General features: G+C 42.1%; 1 protein-coding gene across 2 annotated transcripts in view; it reads right to left on the bottom strand.

Moving 5' to 3' along the window:
* The window catches only part of CTNND2 (catenin delta 2), a 1,102,711-nt gene that overhangs the window by 233,804 nt on the left and 851,982 nt on the right, over positions 1 to 16,925 (bottom strand). For both annotated transcript variants that reach the window (XM_027520452.1, XM_027520453.1), the window contains exon 11: positions 13,931 to 14,144. In XM_027520452.1, coding sequence (XP_027376253.1) covers positions 13,931 to 14,144 — 214 coding nt within the window. The remainder of the gene's footprint in view (positions 1 to 13,930; positions 14,145 to 16,925) is intronic.

Below are 16,925 nucleotides of genomic sequence, written 5' to 3'. Positions count from 1 at the left end.
GCTGTTCTCATGGGTGCCCACTGGCCCTGTCTCTCCTCTGCTCCATATCCAGGTTTTCTTCCTTGTCTTTACCTGGCCACCTAGGTCAACTTTAGCCCCAGCACCAGACATAGAGGCAGAGCCTTCTTCAGATTTCTTCACCAGCTACCTTGGGGTGTCAGGTCTCCTCTTAATAATAAATCCCTTTTCCCATGTCATTCATTCTTCTCACTCTTCTCTGGTCAAACCCCAGCTGACACACCCAGTGAAGCTATCTAAATGTTGGCAAGATGGCAGCAATGTTTACGATCCTACCTTCCCAAGGAAGAGACAAGCTGTATGAATGCACGATACCCTAATTAACCTTTTGCTGGAAATTTTGTCTTGTGACTCAATGTAAGTTCACCCACTGTGAACTCTGGAAGCCAGGGACTGCCAGACTTGGCCTCATTTGACTCACTAAATCCAAGGAGATCTTCATTTACTCATCTCCTCTCTGATGCTGTGGTTGGCAGAATGATGGTCTCCCCAAACAGCCACATCCTAATTCTCAGAACCCGTGAATATGGTAAAAGGGACTTAGAGGCTGTGATTCATTTAAGGATCTTGAGGAGAGTCTCTGGGATTATCCAGGTGGGCTCAGTCTAATCACTCGGGTCTTTAAAAGGACCATTCCTGGCAGCAGTCATGAGCAATGTGACAATGGAAAATTCATCAGAGACACCATGTCTCCAGCTTTTAAGACAGTGGAAGTGGGTCACAATCAAGGGATGTGGACAGCCACTAGAAGCTGGAAAAGGCAAGGTCTGTCCCCCTTAAAGTCTCCAGGAAGGAACATAGCCCTCTGGACACTTTGATCTTAGCTATGTAAAAGCCCAGTGAGACTTGTGTTGGGCTTCTTACCTCCAGAACCAGAGAATAATAAATTTGCATTAAGTGGCTAAACTTGTGGAAATGTGTTGGAGCAGCAACAGGTAATCAACATGAACTTCACTGAGCGGTATGGCCTTGGTGTTCTGGTCCTCAGTACATACCGGTGTCTGGGATAACTGCTCTCGTGGGCTTCGGGTAGCTTTTTCCCTAAAGGTGATGGGTACACGCTAGGGTTCACATCCCTAAACAGGAAGGTGAGTGGGAGCTGATGCTGAAATAAGGCATCTCCCGAGGCCCTGAAAGTATGTCACCAGTTCCAGCGCGAGGCAGCCCCTGCTGCTGAAGAAACCAAACCCCAGAGAACTCTTCCGGCAGGGCTGCAAATTATTTAAGAGGAAGGAAAATTCCAACTAGTCTGACTTAGAGTAAAAAAGTTGGGGAGGATGGTTTTTACACTTTAGTTAACTAAAGAATTGTGGACTTTGAACTTTAACACACAATGGCAAGAGATATCGATTTTTAGACTTTAATTCCTTTGAACTTTAATGTCTTTGGACTTCAACATGAAAGTGGACTTAAACTTTGATTTTTAATTTCTCCTTGGGAATTTGGTATTTGGTGGGGATTATATTAAAATTCAAAGCATCTCTACATTGCTGGCATTTCATTCCTGGAATGCCCTTGTTCATTTTTATCTTTTGGGTGTTGTTTAATATTACTGCAAAACCTCAGATGTGCTATGTTGGATAACATGGCTGGACATTATTTGGGATAAGAAATAAATCTGGGATTTATTTTATATCGTGGGAAGACAGTCACCCTGGATTTGATTTAAATAACATGCTCTTCTGACCCATTTCAGTACCTCTTAGTGTAATTTATAAAATGCTCACCAGGAGTCCCAAGTGATCCCCCCAAAACTCCATGAAGATGGAGGAAAGGCTATCTTGACAAAATGTTTGACTCCTGCTTTAGGGGCTTCCCTGGTGGCTCAGACAGTAAAAAATTTGCTTGCAATGCAGGAGACCGGATTCAATACCTTGATTGGGAAGATTCCCCTGGAGAAGGGAATGGAAACCCACTTCAGTATTCCTTCTTGCCTGGAAAATTCCATGGACATAGGAGGCTGGCAGGGTATAGTCCAAGGGGTTGCAAAGAGTCAGACATGACTGAATGACTAACACTTTCACTTTCCTTCTTTGGAGAGATGAGCCATGTCTCCAGCTGATTATACAAATAAAATAAGAGGAAAACAATAAGCTGGAGCATGTTAATAGGGAAAAATGCTTCTCCTCTGTTCCAGTGTCTCCTTCCATAAAGGGTGTTTACCCTCCAGAGTTATTTAACATTACACCCCAGAAATCTTTTGAAATAGTTAAGTTGGCTAGCAGACACAGAGTAATTAATGCTGCCAACTTGGCTTCTATAGGCAGTAGAGATAAGGTTTAGTACTATTTACACTTTGCCTGCCAAACTGTTCAAAACTCATGCAGGGAAGATGTTATTTATTAGGGACATAAAGAAATAAAGAAGAGAGTGGAAGGAGTCATTCAGCAGATGAGATATTTCATCTCATTTCTTTGAGCTACAGAATACATGGAGCTGAGTTGGCTGATGACACTGGTAAGGAAGCCAGCACAGTGCAGGACCTGGACACAGAAGACTCCATCCTGAGGACCCAGTGAGGTGGCCGACTGCCCTTGCAGAATTTGAGACCCCTCCCTCCAGGCAGAAGAACAAACAAGACAAATAAACAACTCAAATATTCTCCAAAGAAATTAGCTGCATTGGGGGAGAAATAAAAACCTAATGTGGATATCTGACCCTCAGAGAAGAACTCCCCTCATCAAGATACTTGAGGATCCCACATATTACAACTCAACGCCTACCTGCTCACCTGAAGTCAAGCTCACAGTTCACAAACTTCACCAATGTGCTCAGAGCTCAGACAAACTCTCTACTCTTCCTTCTTAAAAATAAGCAGAGAACTGAGAGTTTGTGAGTAGTAGTGAAAGTCTCTCAGTTGTGTCCAACTCTGCAACCCCAGGACTATACAGTCCAAAGTATTCTCCAGGCCAGAATACTGGAGTGGGAAGCCTTTCCCTTTTCCAGGGGATCTTCCCAACCCAGGGGTTACCATATACTTAAAGTAAGTCTGCAAAATCAATGAGGAAGGTTCCCATACAAACAGAAAAAAAAAAAAAAAAACAAAAAAAACTTGACACCACAGCAAAGTGAGATGACTCATGGTAAAGAGAAAACAAACCTTAGTTCTAAATAATAGCCTTAGAGAAATTCAGTAACAGTCTACATTCATAAAACAAGAACACAGAAAGTTCTTAGAATAAAATACTATTACCACTGATATCTCCTTAGACCCCTGCAAGAAGAAAAAATCAAAAATAAAACCTCATAGATAGGTTGAGGGAAATGGTAGATGCTGGAGAAAGCTTTCAACATGCTTGATAAAAAGACAAAGGGCTGCAAATTATTGAAGAGGAAGGAAAAACCCAATTAGTCTGACTCAAAATAATTCCAGAAAGAGAAGAAAAACATGAACGAATTTCTTGAAAAATAACAAGACAATTTTCTGGCACTGAAAGTCATCACTCTTTAAACTGGAAGTGTCCAATACCAAAGAATGTTTTCAAAGGGGCAACACCTAGATACATCACAGACTTTTACAGTATCAAGGATAGAATTAAATTACAGAAAATATTCTTGAGAAAAATAATTTTCTATCTGTCCATATCAAGTAAATATCAATCATGTGTGAGGATTTAGTACTGATATTTTCATAATTTCATCTCCTGAGCACAAGTTTTTAAGGAATTTGTACTTGTGTGCTCAGTCATGTCTGACTGTTTGCAACCCCCTGGACTGTAGCCCACCAGGCTCCTCTGTCCATGGAATTCTCCAGGCAAGAATACTGGAGTGTGTTGCCATTTCCTCCTCCATAGGATCTTCCTGACCCAGGGATCGAAATGGTATCTCCCGCGTCTCCTGCATTGCAGGCAGATCCTTTACTACTGAGTCATTGGGGAAGCCCTTTATGGAACTTAAAGGACAGAAAACCAATAAAGAGAAGGTTATAGGATCTAGTGAATAGAAGTTCTAACCCAAGACAGCTATACAGCAGATCTAGAGAGCAATTATCCAAATCTGCCCCAAAGACAAAAGATTCGGATAGGGAGAGCCTTAGAAAACCAAGGAATTAATAATGACTGAAATCATGGACAAAGCTCAGTTGATGGGCATTGTCATTGATGATCCATCCAGATATGATGCTAGAAATGTACTTCATTGACAAGGATCATCACTTTGAAGCCACGGGGAAAGAAATGTGATTGCAGGTACCACATTGGTTGCTCATAAGGCAAAGGCTGATCTCTGGCTTTCAACTTTTTGAATCAAGTTATAGAAAACTTTGAAAGACTGACTACATTTATAGAATAGAGTGTAATTATATTCATTCTCGGCAATAAAGTCAAGTATGGGTTCCCAGGTAGTGCTAGTAGGAAAGAACCCTCCTGCCAGTGCAGGAGACGTAAGAGACAGGCGTTTGATCCCTGGGCTGCAAAGATCCCCTGGAGAAGGAAATGGCAACCCACTCCAGTATTCTTGCCTGAAGAATCCAATGGACAGAAGAGCCTGGTGGGCTACAGTCCACAGGGTCACAAAGAGTCACACAGGACTGAAGCAACTTAGGACAGACGGGAAGGATGATGACAAAGGCTGGGAAAGAGAAGGGTGAAGACAAAGGAATACTAATAGCCTCATCTTACAAATGGAGTGATAAGAGATAGTGTCTATGTTAGATTGGGAGAAACACAGGTTTGCTTTTGAAGTTACTGAGTGAATCTGGAGAGGAACCAAGGATAATGATGTCACCATGTTAGAAAGAAGGAGAGAAAGCCATGAGTGATGAAAAAGGAAAAAAGTCTCCTTCCATTATGATATAAAGTCAGTATTAAAAGCCTATAATAATTTGTTTAGATTGAGACAAGCATATCTAAAGACACGGGATAAACACAAGAAAGCTGAAAAACAATGCAAAAGGAAGCAAAAATTAAGGCTGAATGCTTCTGAGGGAACTAGGAGGAAGACAGATGAGGTTGAGGACTGTTGCTTTCATTATAAGCACTTTTATATTATTTTTTGACCATATCTATTACAATTTAAAAATTAAAATACAATGCATTTGCTCAATTACCCTTGCCACATCTAATTCTTTACAAGTAGTTGTTTTAAGAGGATGCCTCAGGATTTATTTCCCTGGTGGTTCAGTGGCTAAAACTCCATGCTCCCAAAGCAGGGGGCCTGGGTTTGATCCCTGGTCAGAGAAATAGATCCTGCATGCTAGAACTAAGTGTTTGCATGCTGCAACTAAAGATTCCCCATGCAGCAACAAAGATGGAAGATCTTGTGTGCTGAAACTAAGACTCAGCACAGCCAAGTAAATAAATAAATAATACTTTTTTTTTTTAATGAAAAGAAGACTTATTAAGAAATCAGGGCAATAGAGCCTTATTTATTTAAAACACAGCAACACTTTTAAGTAAGCCTACATGGTCCTGTATTTATTTGCATTGCTTTATCTACCTGACCCACAAGTATCTGCTCATATTTGTGAACAGATGAACAGCCTTGAGGTGGGTCTGCATTAGTTTCCTGGGGCTGCCATCACAAAGTACCATAGACTGAGTAGTTTAAATAGCAGAAACTTATTGACTAATGATCTCAGAGGCTAGAAGTCCAAGATCAAGGTGTCAGCAGCATTGGTTCCTTCTGAGGCTGTGGGGGAGAATCTGGTTCATGCCTCTCTCCTGGCTTCTGGTGGTTTGCTGGCCAACTTTGGTGTTCCTTGGCTCATAGAAGTATCAACCCAGTCTCTGCCTTCATATTCACAGGGCATTCTCCCTGTGTGTGTCTATGTCCAAATCTCCTTTTTCCATAAAGACATCAGCTGTATCAGATCAGGGGCCCATCTTACTTTGGCATCCTAACATAACTAATTACATCTGACTCACAATTTGAGGGTCTATGGGTTAGGACCTCAACATATAAATTTTGGGGGCAGATAACTCAACTTTGGAGCCCTTTGGAGACTGACTGAATTAAATCAACTGACCTAATGCTAGTAAGTAAATAGTTAAACTGAAGCCTGTCACCTTAATTAAAAGGAAAGACTACTTGGGTTACATGAAGCATAAAATGAAAAATATACTCTGCTCTTGGAGAAGTAGAACTCTTAAGGACACTTGCTTTCATCTGAAATAAAACTTATTTATTTTTATGGTTTAATAAAGACTGCTTTATTATGATTTGTAAAGCATTCTGAAATCTTTAGTTGGGCCTTTCAAAATTTAGGTTGATTATTTCCATCTTTAGAGAGAGAAAAATTGTATTAGTCAAGCCCAAAGGACATGCAGCACTTCTAATAAAGTTTATTTGCTTTGGAACATTTCAAGTAACAGCTAGCATATAACTGCTTCAACTGGCTTTAAATAAAATTCTGATCATCATCTCATAGTAATTATTGTACAGGAAGAAAATTATTTATTGCAAGGTCTAACAGGCAGTGGCAAAATGTATTCTGCTGTGAAGACATACTGTAGTACAAACAGGCAGCTGTTTTTTTTTTTTTAAACATGCACGGTTATGGGTTGAGTGTAAATGTATGTAACTACATCAATTTTTAACATTTTATTATTGTTCAAACAGTTTGCCAAGGAATACTCAGTAAATAATTTAAAGCTCTGCAAGATCATTTTTTTTTTCCTTCTATCTTTCATTGTTTCTAATTTGGTGCTCTCAATCCTTCTGGATATAGACCCTAAGTCTGGTTTACAAACATGCTTTATTTACTTATTTATTTTTTGATCACTAAAGTTGTTCCTTTGAGTATTTGTTCACAAAACATCCTAGTTTGTAAATATCTAGAGAGGAATTCAAAGCATATGTCAACCTCGCTTCCCTTTTTCTTCAATACACATCTGTTTTCACCAACTCACTAACAGGCAGGAAGGAAAATACAACAGAAAAAACTCTGTGTACTAGAGGGGCCTGGAATGTCTTTGCTTCTTGCTGAACAATTAGGCTGGCTGAAGGATTACAAAAGAAGTGATGGGAATACCAGACCACCTGACCTGCCTCTTGTGAAACCTATATGCAGGTCAGGAAGTAACAGTTAGAACTGGACATGGAACAACAGACTGGTTCCAAATAGGAAAAGAAGTATGTCAAGGCTGTATACTGTCACCCTGCTTATTTAACTTCTATGCAGAGTACATCATGAGAAATGCTGGGCTTGAAGAAGCACAAGCTGGAATCAAGATTGCTGGGAGAAATATCAATAACCTCAGATATGCAGATGATACCACCCTTATGGAAGAAAGTGAAGAGGAACTCAAAAGCCTCTTGATGAAAGTGAAAGAGGAGAGTGAAAAAGTTGGCTTAAAGCTCAACATTCAGAAAACGAAGATCATGGCATCCAGTCCCATCACTTCATGGCAAATAGATGGGGAAACAGTGGAAACAGTGTCAGACTTTATTTTTGGGGGCTCCAAAATCACTGCAGATGGTGATTGCAGCCATGAAATTAAAAGACGCTTACTTCTTGGAAGGAAAGTTATGACCAACCTAGATAGCATATTAAAAAGCAGAGACATTACTTTGCCAACAAAGGTCCGTCTGGTCAAGGCTATGGTTTTTCCAGTGGTCATGTATGGATGTGAGAGTTGGACTGTGAAGAAAGCTGAGCGCCGAAGAATTGATGCTTTTGAACTGTGGTGTTGGAGAAGACTCTTGAGAGTCCCTTGGACTGCAAGGAGATCCAACCAGTCCATTCTGAAGGAGATCAGCCCTGGGTGTTCATTGGAAGGAATGATGCTGAAGCTGAAAGTCCAATACTTTGACCACCTCATGCAAAGATTTGACTCATTGGAAAAGACTCTGATGCTGGAAGGGATTGGGTGCAGGAGGAGACGGGGATGACAGAGAATGAGATGGCTGGATGGCATCACTGACTCGGTGGACATGAGTTTGAGTGAACTCCGGGAGTTGGTGATGGACAGGGAGGCCTGACATGCTGTGATTCAGGGGGTCGCAAAGAGCTGGACATGACTGAGCGACTGAACTGAACTGAACTGAAAGGGCACAGTTGTTACATTTGAATCAGTTTTTTTTTTTTTTTTTTGATTCATGTATGAGTGTCTAGGGGGTTCTCAGGCTGCTTGGTGGTAAAGAATCTGCCAGCTAATGCAGAAGGTGTAAGAGACATGGGTTCAATCCCTGGGTCCGGAAGATCTCCTGGAGGAGGAAATGGCAATCCACTCCAGTATTCTTGCCTAAAAAATTTCATGGACTGAGGAGCCTGGAGGGTTACAGTCCAGTTGGGGTCACAAAGAGTTGGGCATGACTAAGGATGCATGGACACACACACACACACACACACACACACACACACACACAAGTATCTAACCTCATTCCAAAAAGGATTTGTGGAGGATCCTTGTGACAATGGAAGTGGAATGATCCTTTTTACTTATTACTCTCTACTCCACTCTTCCAGCCATCATCTCTTTTTCTGCTTGTCTAGTTAAGTTTCTAAAACATCAACACATTTGCCAGGGACATCTCTTTTAAAGATCAGCAGCCAGCAATGCCAGAGTGTGACAATTGACAACAGGGCCCCCAACCATCACAGAGGCCACCAGCAGAAGCTGTGCATGGTGGGTCAGCTGACTGCCAAGCCCAGGTATGCAGATATCCAAGGCTTAGCAAACACCCAACACCCACAGAAATCCGCATGCATTTGAGAAATGAGTGACTAAGGAATGAGTGAAGGGCCTGGACTCACCCAGAAAAGCTTATTGGAGTGAAAAGCTCATCAAACTTGGGCAAAGACTGACACTGAACAGGACCCTGTAGGTCTTTTGGGCACAGATGCGTTTCTATGTCTTCCATTCCTTGTTTGTAGGGAACAGACTCCAGCCTCCAAGACCTTCCTGACTCTGGAAGGGCAGATTCAAACAATTGCTAATCAGGGAAGGGAGGGGATGCAGAGATAAGGGAGGGAAAGCCAAGAAAGAATAGTGCAGCCTTGGGGCAGGGTCCTCCTTCCGCCTCAAGGGATGTACATAACAATATCTTCTGAGCTCTTTAGAGGACTAGGTAGTTAGTTCAGTTTCTCAATAGTGTCCCACTCTTTGCGGCCCCATGAACAGCAGCGAGCCAGGTCTCCCTGTCCATCACCAACTCCTGGAGTTTACTCAAACTCATGTCCATTGAGTCGGTGATGCCATCCAACCATCTCATCTTCTGTCATCCCCTTCTTCTCCTGTCTTCAATCTTTCCCAGCATCAGGATCTTTTCAAATGAGTCCATTCTTCGCATCAGGTGGCCAAAGTACTGGAGTTTCAGCTTCAACATCATTCCTTCCAATGACGCCCAGGACTGTTAGGATGGACTGGTTGGATCTCCCTGCAGTCCAAGGGACGCTCAAGAGTCTTCTCCAACACCACAGTTCAAAAGCATCAATTCTTCTGCACTCAGCTTTTTTTATAGTTCAACTTTCACATCCATACATGACTGCTGGAAAAACCATAGCCTTGACTAGACAGACCTTTGTTGGCAAAGTAATGTCTCTGCTTTTTAATATGCTGTCTAGGTCATAGCTTTTCTTCCAAGGAACAAGCATCTTTTAATTTCATGGCTGCAGTCACCACCTGCAGTGATTTTGGAGCCCCCCCAAAAAAAGTCTGTCACTGTTTCCCCATCTATTTGCCATGAAGAAATAAAACCCCAATAAATGAAAGATGTCAGCATTCTTTATTCCAGAGAAGACCACCTGAAGCCAATTAAAGGAATCAGAGAAGCTCATCAAGAGAATACCTGTCTCTAAAGAAGTGCACACACCCAAATCTTAATAGCAACTTTGCCCTTGAACCTATCTGTAAAACTCATGGAATCCTCCCAGGTTAGGACACAGAGTTTTTGAGGGTAGGAGCCCTCTTTGTCCCCCTTGGCCTGGCAAACCTATAATGCTATTCTTTTCTATCTCACCCAAAACTCTGTGTTTGATACTCTATTCAACAACAGTGCACAGAGGCTGGGTCCAAGACTCAGAAGGCAGAGAATAACACATAAGAGAAATGGAGGGTTGGATGATCCTGAAGTTAAATCGGATTGTTGTTGTTCAGTCACTAAGTTGTGTCCGACCCTTTGCAACCTCAAGGACTGCAGCACACCAGGCTTCCTTGTCCTTCACTATCTCCCAGGGTTTGCTCAATCGCATGTCTACAGAGTCAGTAATGCTATCTAACCATGTCATCCTCTGTCACTCCCTTCTCCTGCCCTCAATCTTTCCCAGCATAGGGGTCTTTTCCAATGAGTCAGCTCTCTGCATTTGGCCTACTAAAATCCTGCATTTGCATAGCTCTGCAGGAGCCAACAGAACCCTAGCTTTCACAGCTCACTTTGGCAGTTGACCATGGCTGGTGCTGATGATGAACACAAGTCTCTAAGCCTCTTGGAGCTGAATTCATTTGCCTTATTTGATTTTTGCTTCAGGCAGTGGAGTTAGCTTTGGCCTGATCTGCATCTGGATGCTCTGTCTAAATAGAGCTCAAGGAGTCTTGCAGGCTTCCAGGCGCCCTCAGGTGTCAGCCAGCGTGGACATTTAGAAGGCTTTGTTAGTACAGATTGGGTGCAGCGGCAATTCCTTCCATGTGGGATGCTTTCCTAGATGTTTTTCTCAAGAGATAGCTTGGCCAAGTGCTTCTTGTTTTTCAGTAGTATCCACCACAGCAACTCCAGAAACCGGGAGCTTCAGCAAGTGTAAATATTTTGACAACACATTTTTCTTTGAAACACGTGAAACTCAAGCCTGACATTCAGCCAGGTACAATAAGGCCCTGCCTCCGGGAAGATGTGAGTGAGTGCTAAGTCGCTTCAGTCGTGTCTGACTCTGTGCGACCCCATGGACTGTATGTAGCCTGTGAGGCTCCTCTGTCCATGGGATTCTCCAGCCAAGAATACTGGAGTGGGTTGCCTTCCCTTCTCCAAGGGATCTTCCTGACCCAGGGATTGAACACGCATCTCTTATATCTCCTGCACTGGCAGGCGGGTGCTTTAACAGTAGCACCACCTGGGAAGCTCACCTCTGGGAAGACAGAGAACATCTATTTTAGAAGCGATCACTGTCACCCTGAATCCATTTGGCTCTGATGCTTGGACAGTGTCATGGCAGAATACAGCACTTCTTCTGGCAGACAGTCTGGACCACCAACTCATGTTTCTGAAGAAACAGTGGGTTATGATATGACAGTGGGTGCAAACTTCTGTTCTACTCAAAAAAGGGGCAGAATAAGGCATCTGTTCTCTCTGTGTAACACATGCACCATTTTTCTTACAGCCAAAGCATCACCAGAAGGGGAAACGTGCTGACATTCTGAAGAATATCTCTGCCCTCGATGTTTCCAATCGGGGCTCACATAGAAATTCTGCATGTCGCTCAGGGGCACACATGGGTGACGTCCAGCATCTTCAGAAGCAGTGTTGAAGACTCGGGAGGAGCCAGCCGTCACGTTCTGCATGGCGGCTTCAAGCATCCCAAGGAGCACAGGGCATGCTGTGGCGGACAGCCTCATGGGACCCACACAGCTGCATCTCCTTTCTGATTGAAGCCATCAGTCACTTCACCGTTCTCCGTGGAGCCGAGTTTCTTTGGCAATGACCGAAGCCACCACAGAGAGTGCTTCTAGATAAGGCATTTGTGTTGCAGCAAATTCAAATGTTGGTAAAATCCAATTCTTTTCGAATCATGAATGAAAGTGCAGGCACACAGGAGGGCGCTCCTTTGGGTGTGCTGGCCTCATACATCCATTGGGCTTCCCAGGTGGTATTAGCGGTAAAGAACCTACCTGCCAGTCCAGGAGATGTAAGAGACGCAGGTTCGATCCTTGGGTCAGGAAGATCCCCTGGAGGAGGGCATGGCAACCCACTCCAGGATTCTTGTCTGGAGAATCCCGTGGACAGAGGAGCCTGGCGGGCTACAGTCTATAGAGTCGCAAAGAGTCGGACACATGACTGAAGCAACTCAGCAGCAACATACAGCCATTAGCTTGGTCTTAAGGCACAGAGGCATCCACCCTGAGTTCTTTCTCTTACAGGCATTTCCAGTTGAAACACAATTCATGACAGTAAGGGCAGGTGGGACTTCCCTGGTGGTCCAGGGCCTAAGACTCTGCCCTCCCAGTGCAGCGGATGCAAGTTCAATCTGTGGTCAGGGAACTAGATCCCGCGTGCTGCAACTAAAGATACCCATGCCACAAGAAAGACCTGACACAGCCAAATAAATAAATATTTTTTTTAAAAAGGAAACAAAGACAAGTGTTAATAACTATAATGGCTGGTTGTATTTTCAGTTTTTAACTCACCCCAAACTATCCTACATATCATAATATGTGCATAATACACACAACAGGAGTTGGTCCTTCCCCGACCATGTCACCCCATGCTAGTTCAGTGTGAAAGATTACTATCATAACACAACAACCCTTCACAACATCTTTTTCCCCTACAAAGATGATCTTCCACTTAGAGAAAGAAAAAACAAAAGAAAAGGAAAAGAAAAAAACGAAGGACAAAGATATGAGAGTCTACTTCTAATTTAGCTAAGAACATAAAGGAGATGTGCCCATGATCTGAAAGGATGCTAAATTAAAGACAATATGCTGAAGCTGGGAGTCTTGACCCAAGAATGAACAAATATTTATGACTCCAGTTTTGGCAATGTATTTTCTTAAATGAACAAGTGCAATATGCTTATCAGCATAGCTTCAGGGAAATTTTAGCGTCGAGACAGAAGGTCAGTGGAATCGTGGGTACTTAACAGTTTTTTTTCTGAGAATCAGTCTTGCAATCCTCTCGACAAATACTTGCTTTAAGGAGTAAAAATGTGTACATATGTGCAACAGGAGTTTGTCCTTCCCTAACCACGTCACCCATGTTAGTTCAGCGTGAAACACTACTATCATTTCACAACACTTTTTTTTCCCCACAAAGACAATCTACCACTTAGAGAAAGAAAAATCCAAAGAAAAGGAAATGAAATATGAACCAAAAATGAAATATCCCAAAGAACAGCAATAGCAATATGTATACTGCATACATAACATATATACATTATATACCAGGTAGGCCAAAAAGTTTGTTCAAGTTTTTTTGTAACATCTTACAGAATATGCATAAAACTCAATACATAAAAACCTGGAAGAACTTTTTGGCCAACCCAGTATAATGAGAAGAGTGATTTGAAATTCCATACTGAGGTCACCAATAACCTTAGACCCCTCAACAAGTAAAACTTCCCATTTAAAAAGTGAGAGGCAATAGTAAACGACTGGTTTCCTATGTCCATACATATTCCATGAAGGTATGTGTTAAAGGCTTTGCATAATCTCATGGATTAATCCCATGGCTTTATAAGGTAGTATAGTTATCATACTTATGTTCATTTCTTGAAACTCAAAAGTCCTATGCTCATGGATAAGGCTTTCTTTCATGATTACTTTAGAAAGAAAACTGCTTAACCTGTAATATTATATAAATTGGGGGCTTTTACTAAGCATCAACATTTTATTCAAGAAATTAACTGTTAAGGACAATAAACTCTCTGCTGCTAAGCACAGTATTATATAACTTATTACCAATAACTCAACGCCTTGGCCTTTCACCACTCATGATTAAAGTCATTCTAATGATGACTCAGGGTATTTTAAGGTGTCAACATTTAACCAAGTGACAAAGACTGAAAGACAGTCAAAGAATCTTAGGAGGGTCATGTTTATTGGATGCTAATTATTTAACATGACGAATCTACTCGCATGACATCTGATATCCTTTGACTTAAGTCTATCATTTGCAAACATGCACATATTTATTCCCAGGATGGCTGGTGTGATTAGCCCTTGGACAGGCCAGGACCCTAACACTTGGTTAGCACATCACTACCTTGCAGGACGATAGGAAATTCATCGTGAGCATCAGCCATGCTGTTACTAAGAATTCTGACCTGTGACCAGCTCCCGGATCTCCAAGTCAGTGGTCTTGCGGAGCAGCCGCACCAGGGCTGGGATCCCGCCACAGTTCTTCAGGGCGATTTTGTTGTCATCATTGGCCTTCCCGTACACCAAGTTTCTCAAGGCGCCACAGGCGCTACGGTGGACTTCAGTCATCCGATGGTCCAGCAAGTCCACCAGGAGCTGGATGCCCCCTTGTCTCCTTATCTGAAGAAGAGAAGGAGAGAGGAAGGTTTTACTACTTAAACTCCAATGGGTTTTTCATAGGAGGTCATTGCTACAATTCACTGCACTGAACGGAAGGCCTTTGGCAAAGGGAAAAGAAAACAAATTATTCTTCTCTTTAGATTCTATTGCTTTTACTTATTTTCATATCCTCCTGATAAAAATTCAAACGCATTTCCTTTCAAGTCATAGAATTTTGAAAAGATGATTTTAACCTCCTAATGGGTGTTCTCTCTATAAAAATATGCTACATACTCAGGGCATGAAGCAGACAGACGGGCAAAAGGACCTCACTCCTAAGACTTATGAAATGTAACCACTGTCCTAAAGGGCTGCAGGATTGATGTACACAATGTGAAAATTATGCGGAATAGGGAGATGCTCCCAACCTTTCCAAGGAACCAGAAGCCAAATGAGAAAGCAGAAGTCATACAAGGCTATTCATCTGAGAAGACCTGGAAAATAAGAACGTCACTCACAATGACACTTGTCCTACATACTAGGACTAAAGTATGTTCTGCTTAACTTAGGCATTTGCCTAATAACAAAAAATAACATTTAATCTGGGTGGTTTTCTAATCAAAGAAAATGTTTTAATGAGTAAATGAAGAAAATACTTTGCAATATGTTTCTAGATGGGTCTTCTCTTGGCTGCTGCTGCTAAGTCTCTAAGTCCCTAAGTCATGTCCAACTCTTTGCGACCCCATGGACTGTAGCCCGCCAGGCTCCTCTGTCCATGGGATTCTCCAGGCAAGAATACTGGAGTAGATTGCCATTCCTTCCTCCAGGGGATCTTCCCGACCCAGGGACTGAGCCTGCATCTTTCATGTCTCCTGCATTGGCAGGTGGGTTCTTTACCACGATCGCCACCTGGGAAGCCCCTTGTCTAACTTCTACACCATTGTAAAATGTTGAACTGCAAACAAACTGTCTAGTTAACATACAGACCATTTCAGAGAGTTTTCATTGGCAGAGCTGTATTTGAATATTGCTGCATTTGGAAAAAGAATGTATACAACTCACTTAAATTTTCTTTTTTAACTTCAATATCCCTTAATGGTCGAAGAGTTCTAATTTGGCATGAATGGATATAATCTGGCACCTTTCCTATTTCGCTTTCTTTCTTTTTTTAATTTTTGGCTGCACCAAGCAGCATGTGGGGGCCTTAGTTTCCTGACCAGCGAGCAAACTCACGTCCCCTGCAGTGGAAGCTGGAGTCTTGGCTGCTGGACCACCTGGGAAGTCCTCCTACTTAGTTTTCTGATGATAAAAACCTCATTCATCCCACAGATGAGCAGGGACACAGGGCTAGATCCCTGGACTCGTTCAAAGCTTCTCAAATGCCATGCTGTCTACAAGGCTACTCCAACCACACTATTTAAAATTGCCATGTGAAACACACCACCTCCCTAACCTAGCAGGCTTTTTTCACCTTAATCTATTACAGAATCCTTCATAGTCCTGATGGGCCCTAACTTCTTTATTATGTTTCTTGTGATTGTCCATCTTCTGCTAGAATGTACATTCTTGAAAGGCAAGTCTCTTTGCTTTGTTCATTGATGGATCCCCATCCCTAGGCCAAGTGTAATGCCAGGCACATAATAGAAGCTTGATAAGTATCTGAATAAATGGCTGGGGGAGCATGCATTACTTGTTACAGCACATTTCTTTGTCAGGTGAGCTGATATCAGCTTTGAAAGAGGGAATAATATTCTTCCTTGAAGGAAAAAACAAAAACAAAACAACACTTGTGAACATCTCAGAATGTCTCCAAGGGGCCAATGCATCTCTTTTGAAACCAGTTTACAAAAAATGAAGGCATGCATCTCACACACAAGGTGGACCATCTCATGATTCAGAATATGCCTGGAGGAGTTATTTCTATCCATCAACCGAATGAAAACAGAAAAAGCTGAAATCCTCCCAGAATCCATGAGCTCGAAGTTCCTAATTTAGAAAACACGAGTGTGGGATTACACCGCAGGTGAGATCAGGACCACGGACAGAGGAGACGACCACAGGCCCGCCACCCTCCCCCGCCACCCTGCCTCTGCCTCAGAGGGGCCAGGGCTGGAGAGACAGGTACCTACGTCCCTGAGGTGCCCTACAGTCTGCGGCAGTGCCAGCATGAGGAGAAGTGGCTAAAAGGATCACTGGGTCAATCACAATAAACTAAGAAAGGTTCAAAAAACAACTTTTCCCAACTTACAGTTTTACCCTGGTCCTGCTTGGCTTTCTGTTTATCTGATAAATATTTATAGATTTCAAGAGAGATGAAATCTATCACTGTATACGTATGTCCCACACACACATCTGAGCTTTAAAACACCCATTTATTCCCATTTGTATGAAAAGGTTAAACTATGAATGTCATTTTATTGATGTGTGTATCTTTGAATGTGTGTACTTTACAAATTATCTAGGTTTAACTATTTTAATAATGATGAAGCTATTGTAAAAGAGGTAATAGAGCCATTCATACAGTTCACTGAATGCTTATGTATAAAGTAAACAGTAATAGAAAACCTATCTCTCTCTCTACCTTAGCTAGTCTGTATATTATAGTTAAGATTCCTTACTTTCCCATTCATATAACTTCATGAATTAACCTATTAAAACGTTCTTCTAAAGATTTAAAAGGGAAAATGAATTCAAAGTGAAGGCAATATCAATTCTTAATGGTTTCATGAGACAATGATGTTTTCAGTGTGACCCTAATTAATGCCATCTATCCAAATGTATAATGAAATCTTAAATTCTATT

The sequence above is a fragment of the Bos indicus x Bos taurus genome, chromosome 20, assembly GCF_003369695.1.
Source record: "Bos indicus x Bos taurus breed Angus x Brahman F1 hybrid chromosome 20, Bos_hybrid_MaternalHap_v2.0, whole genome shotgun sequence".
NCBI lineage: Eukaryota > Metazoa > Chordata > Mammalia > Artiodactyla > Bovidae > Bos > Bos indicus x Bos taurus.
Note: the sequence above shows the minus strand (reverse complement) of the source record. Positions and strands in the feature narration are given on the sequence as shown.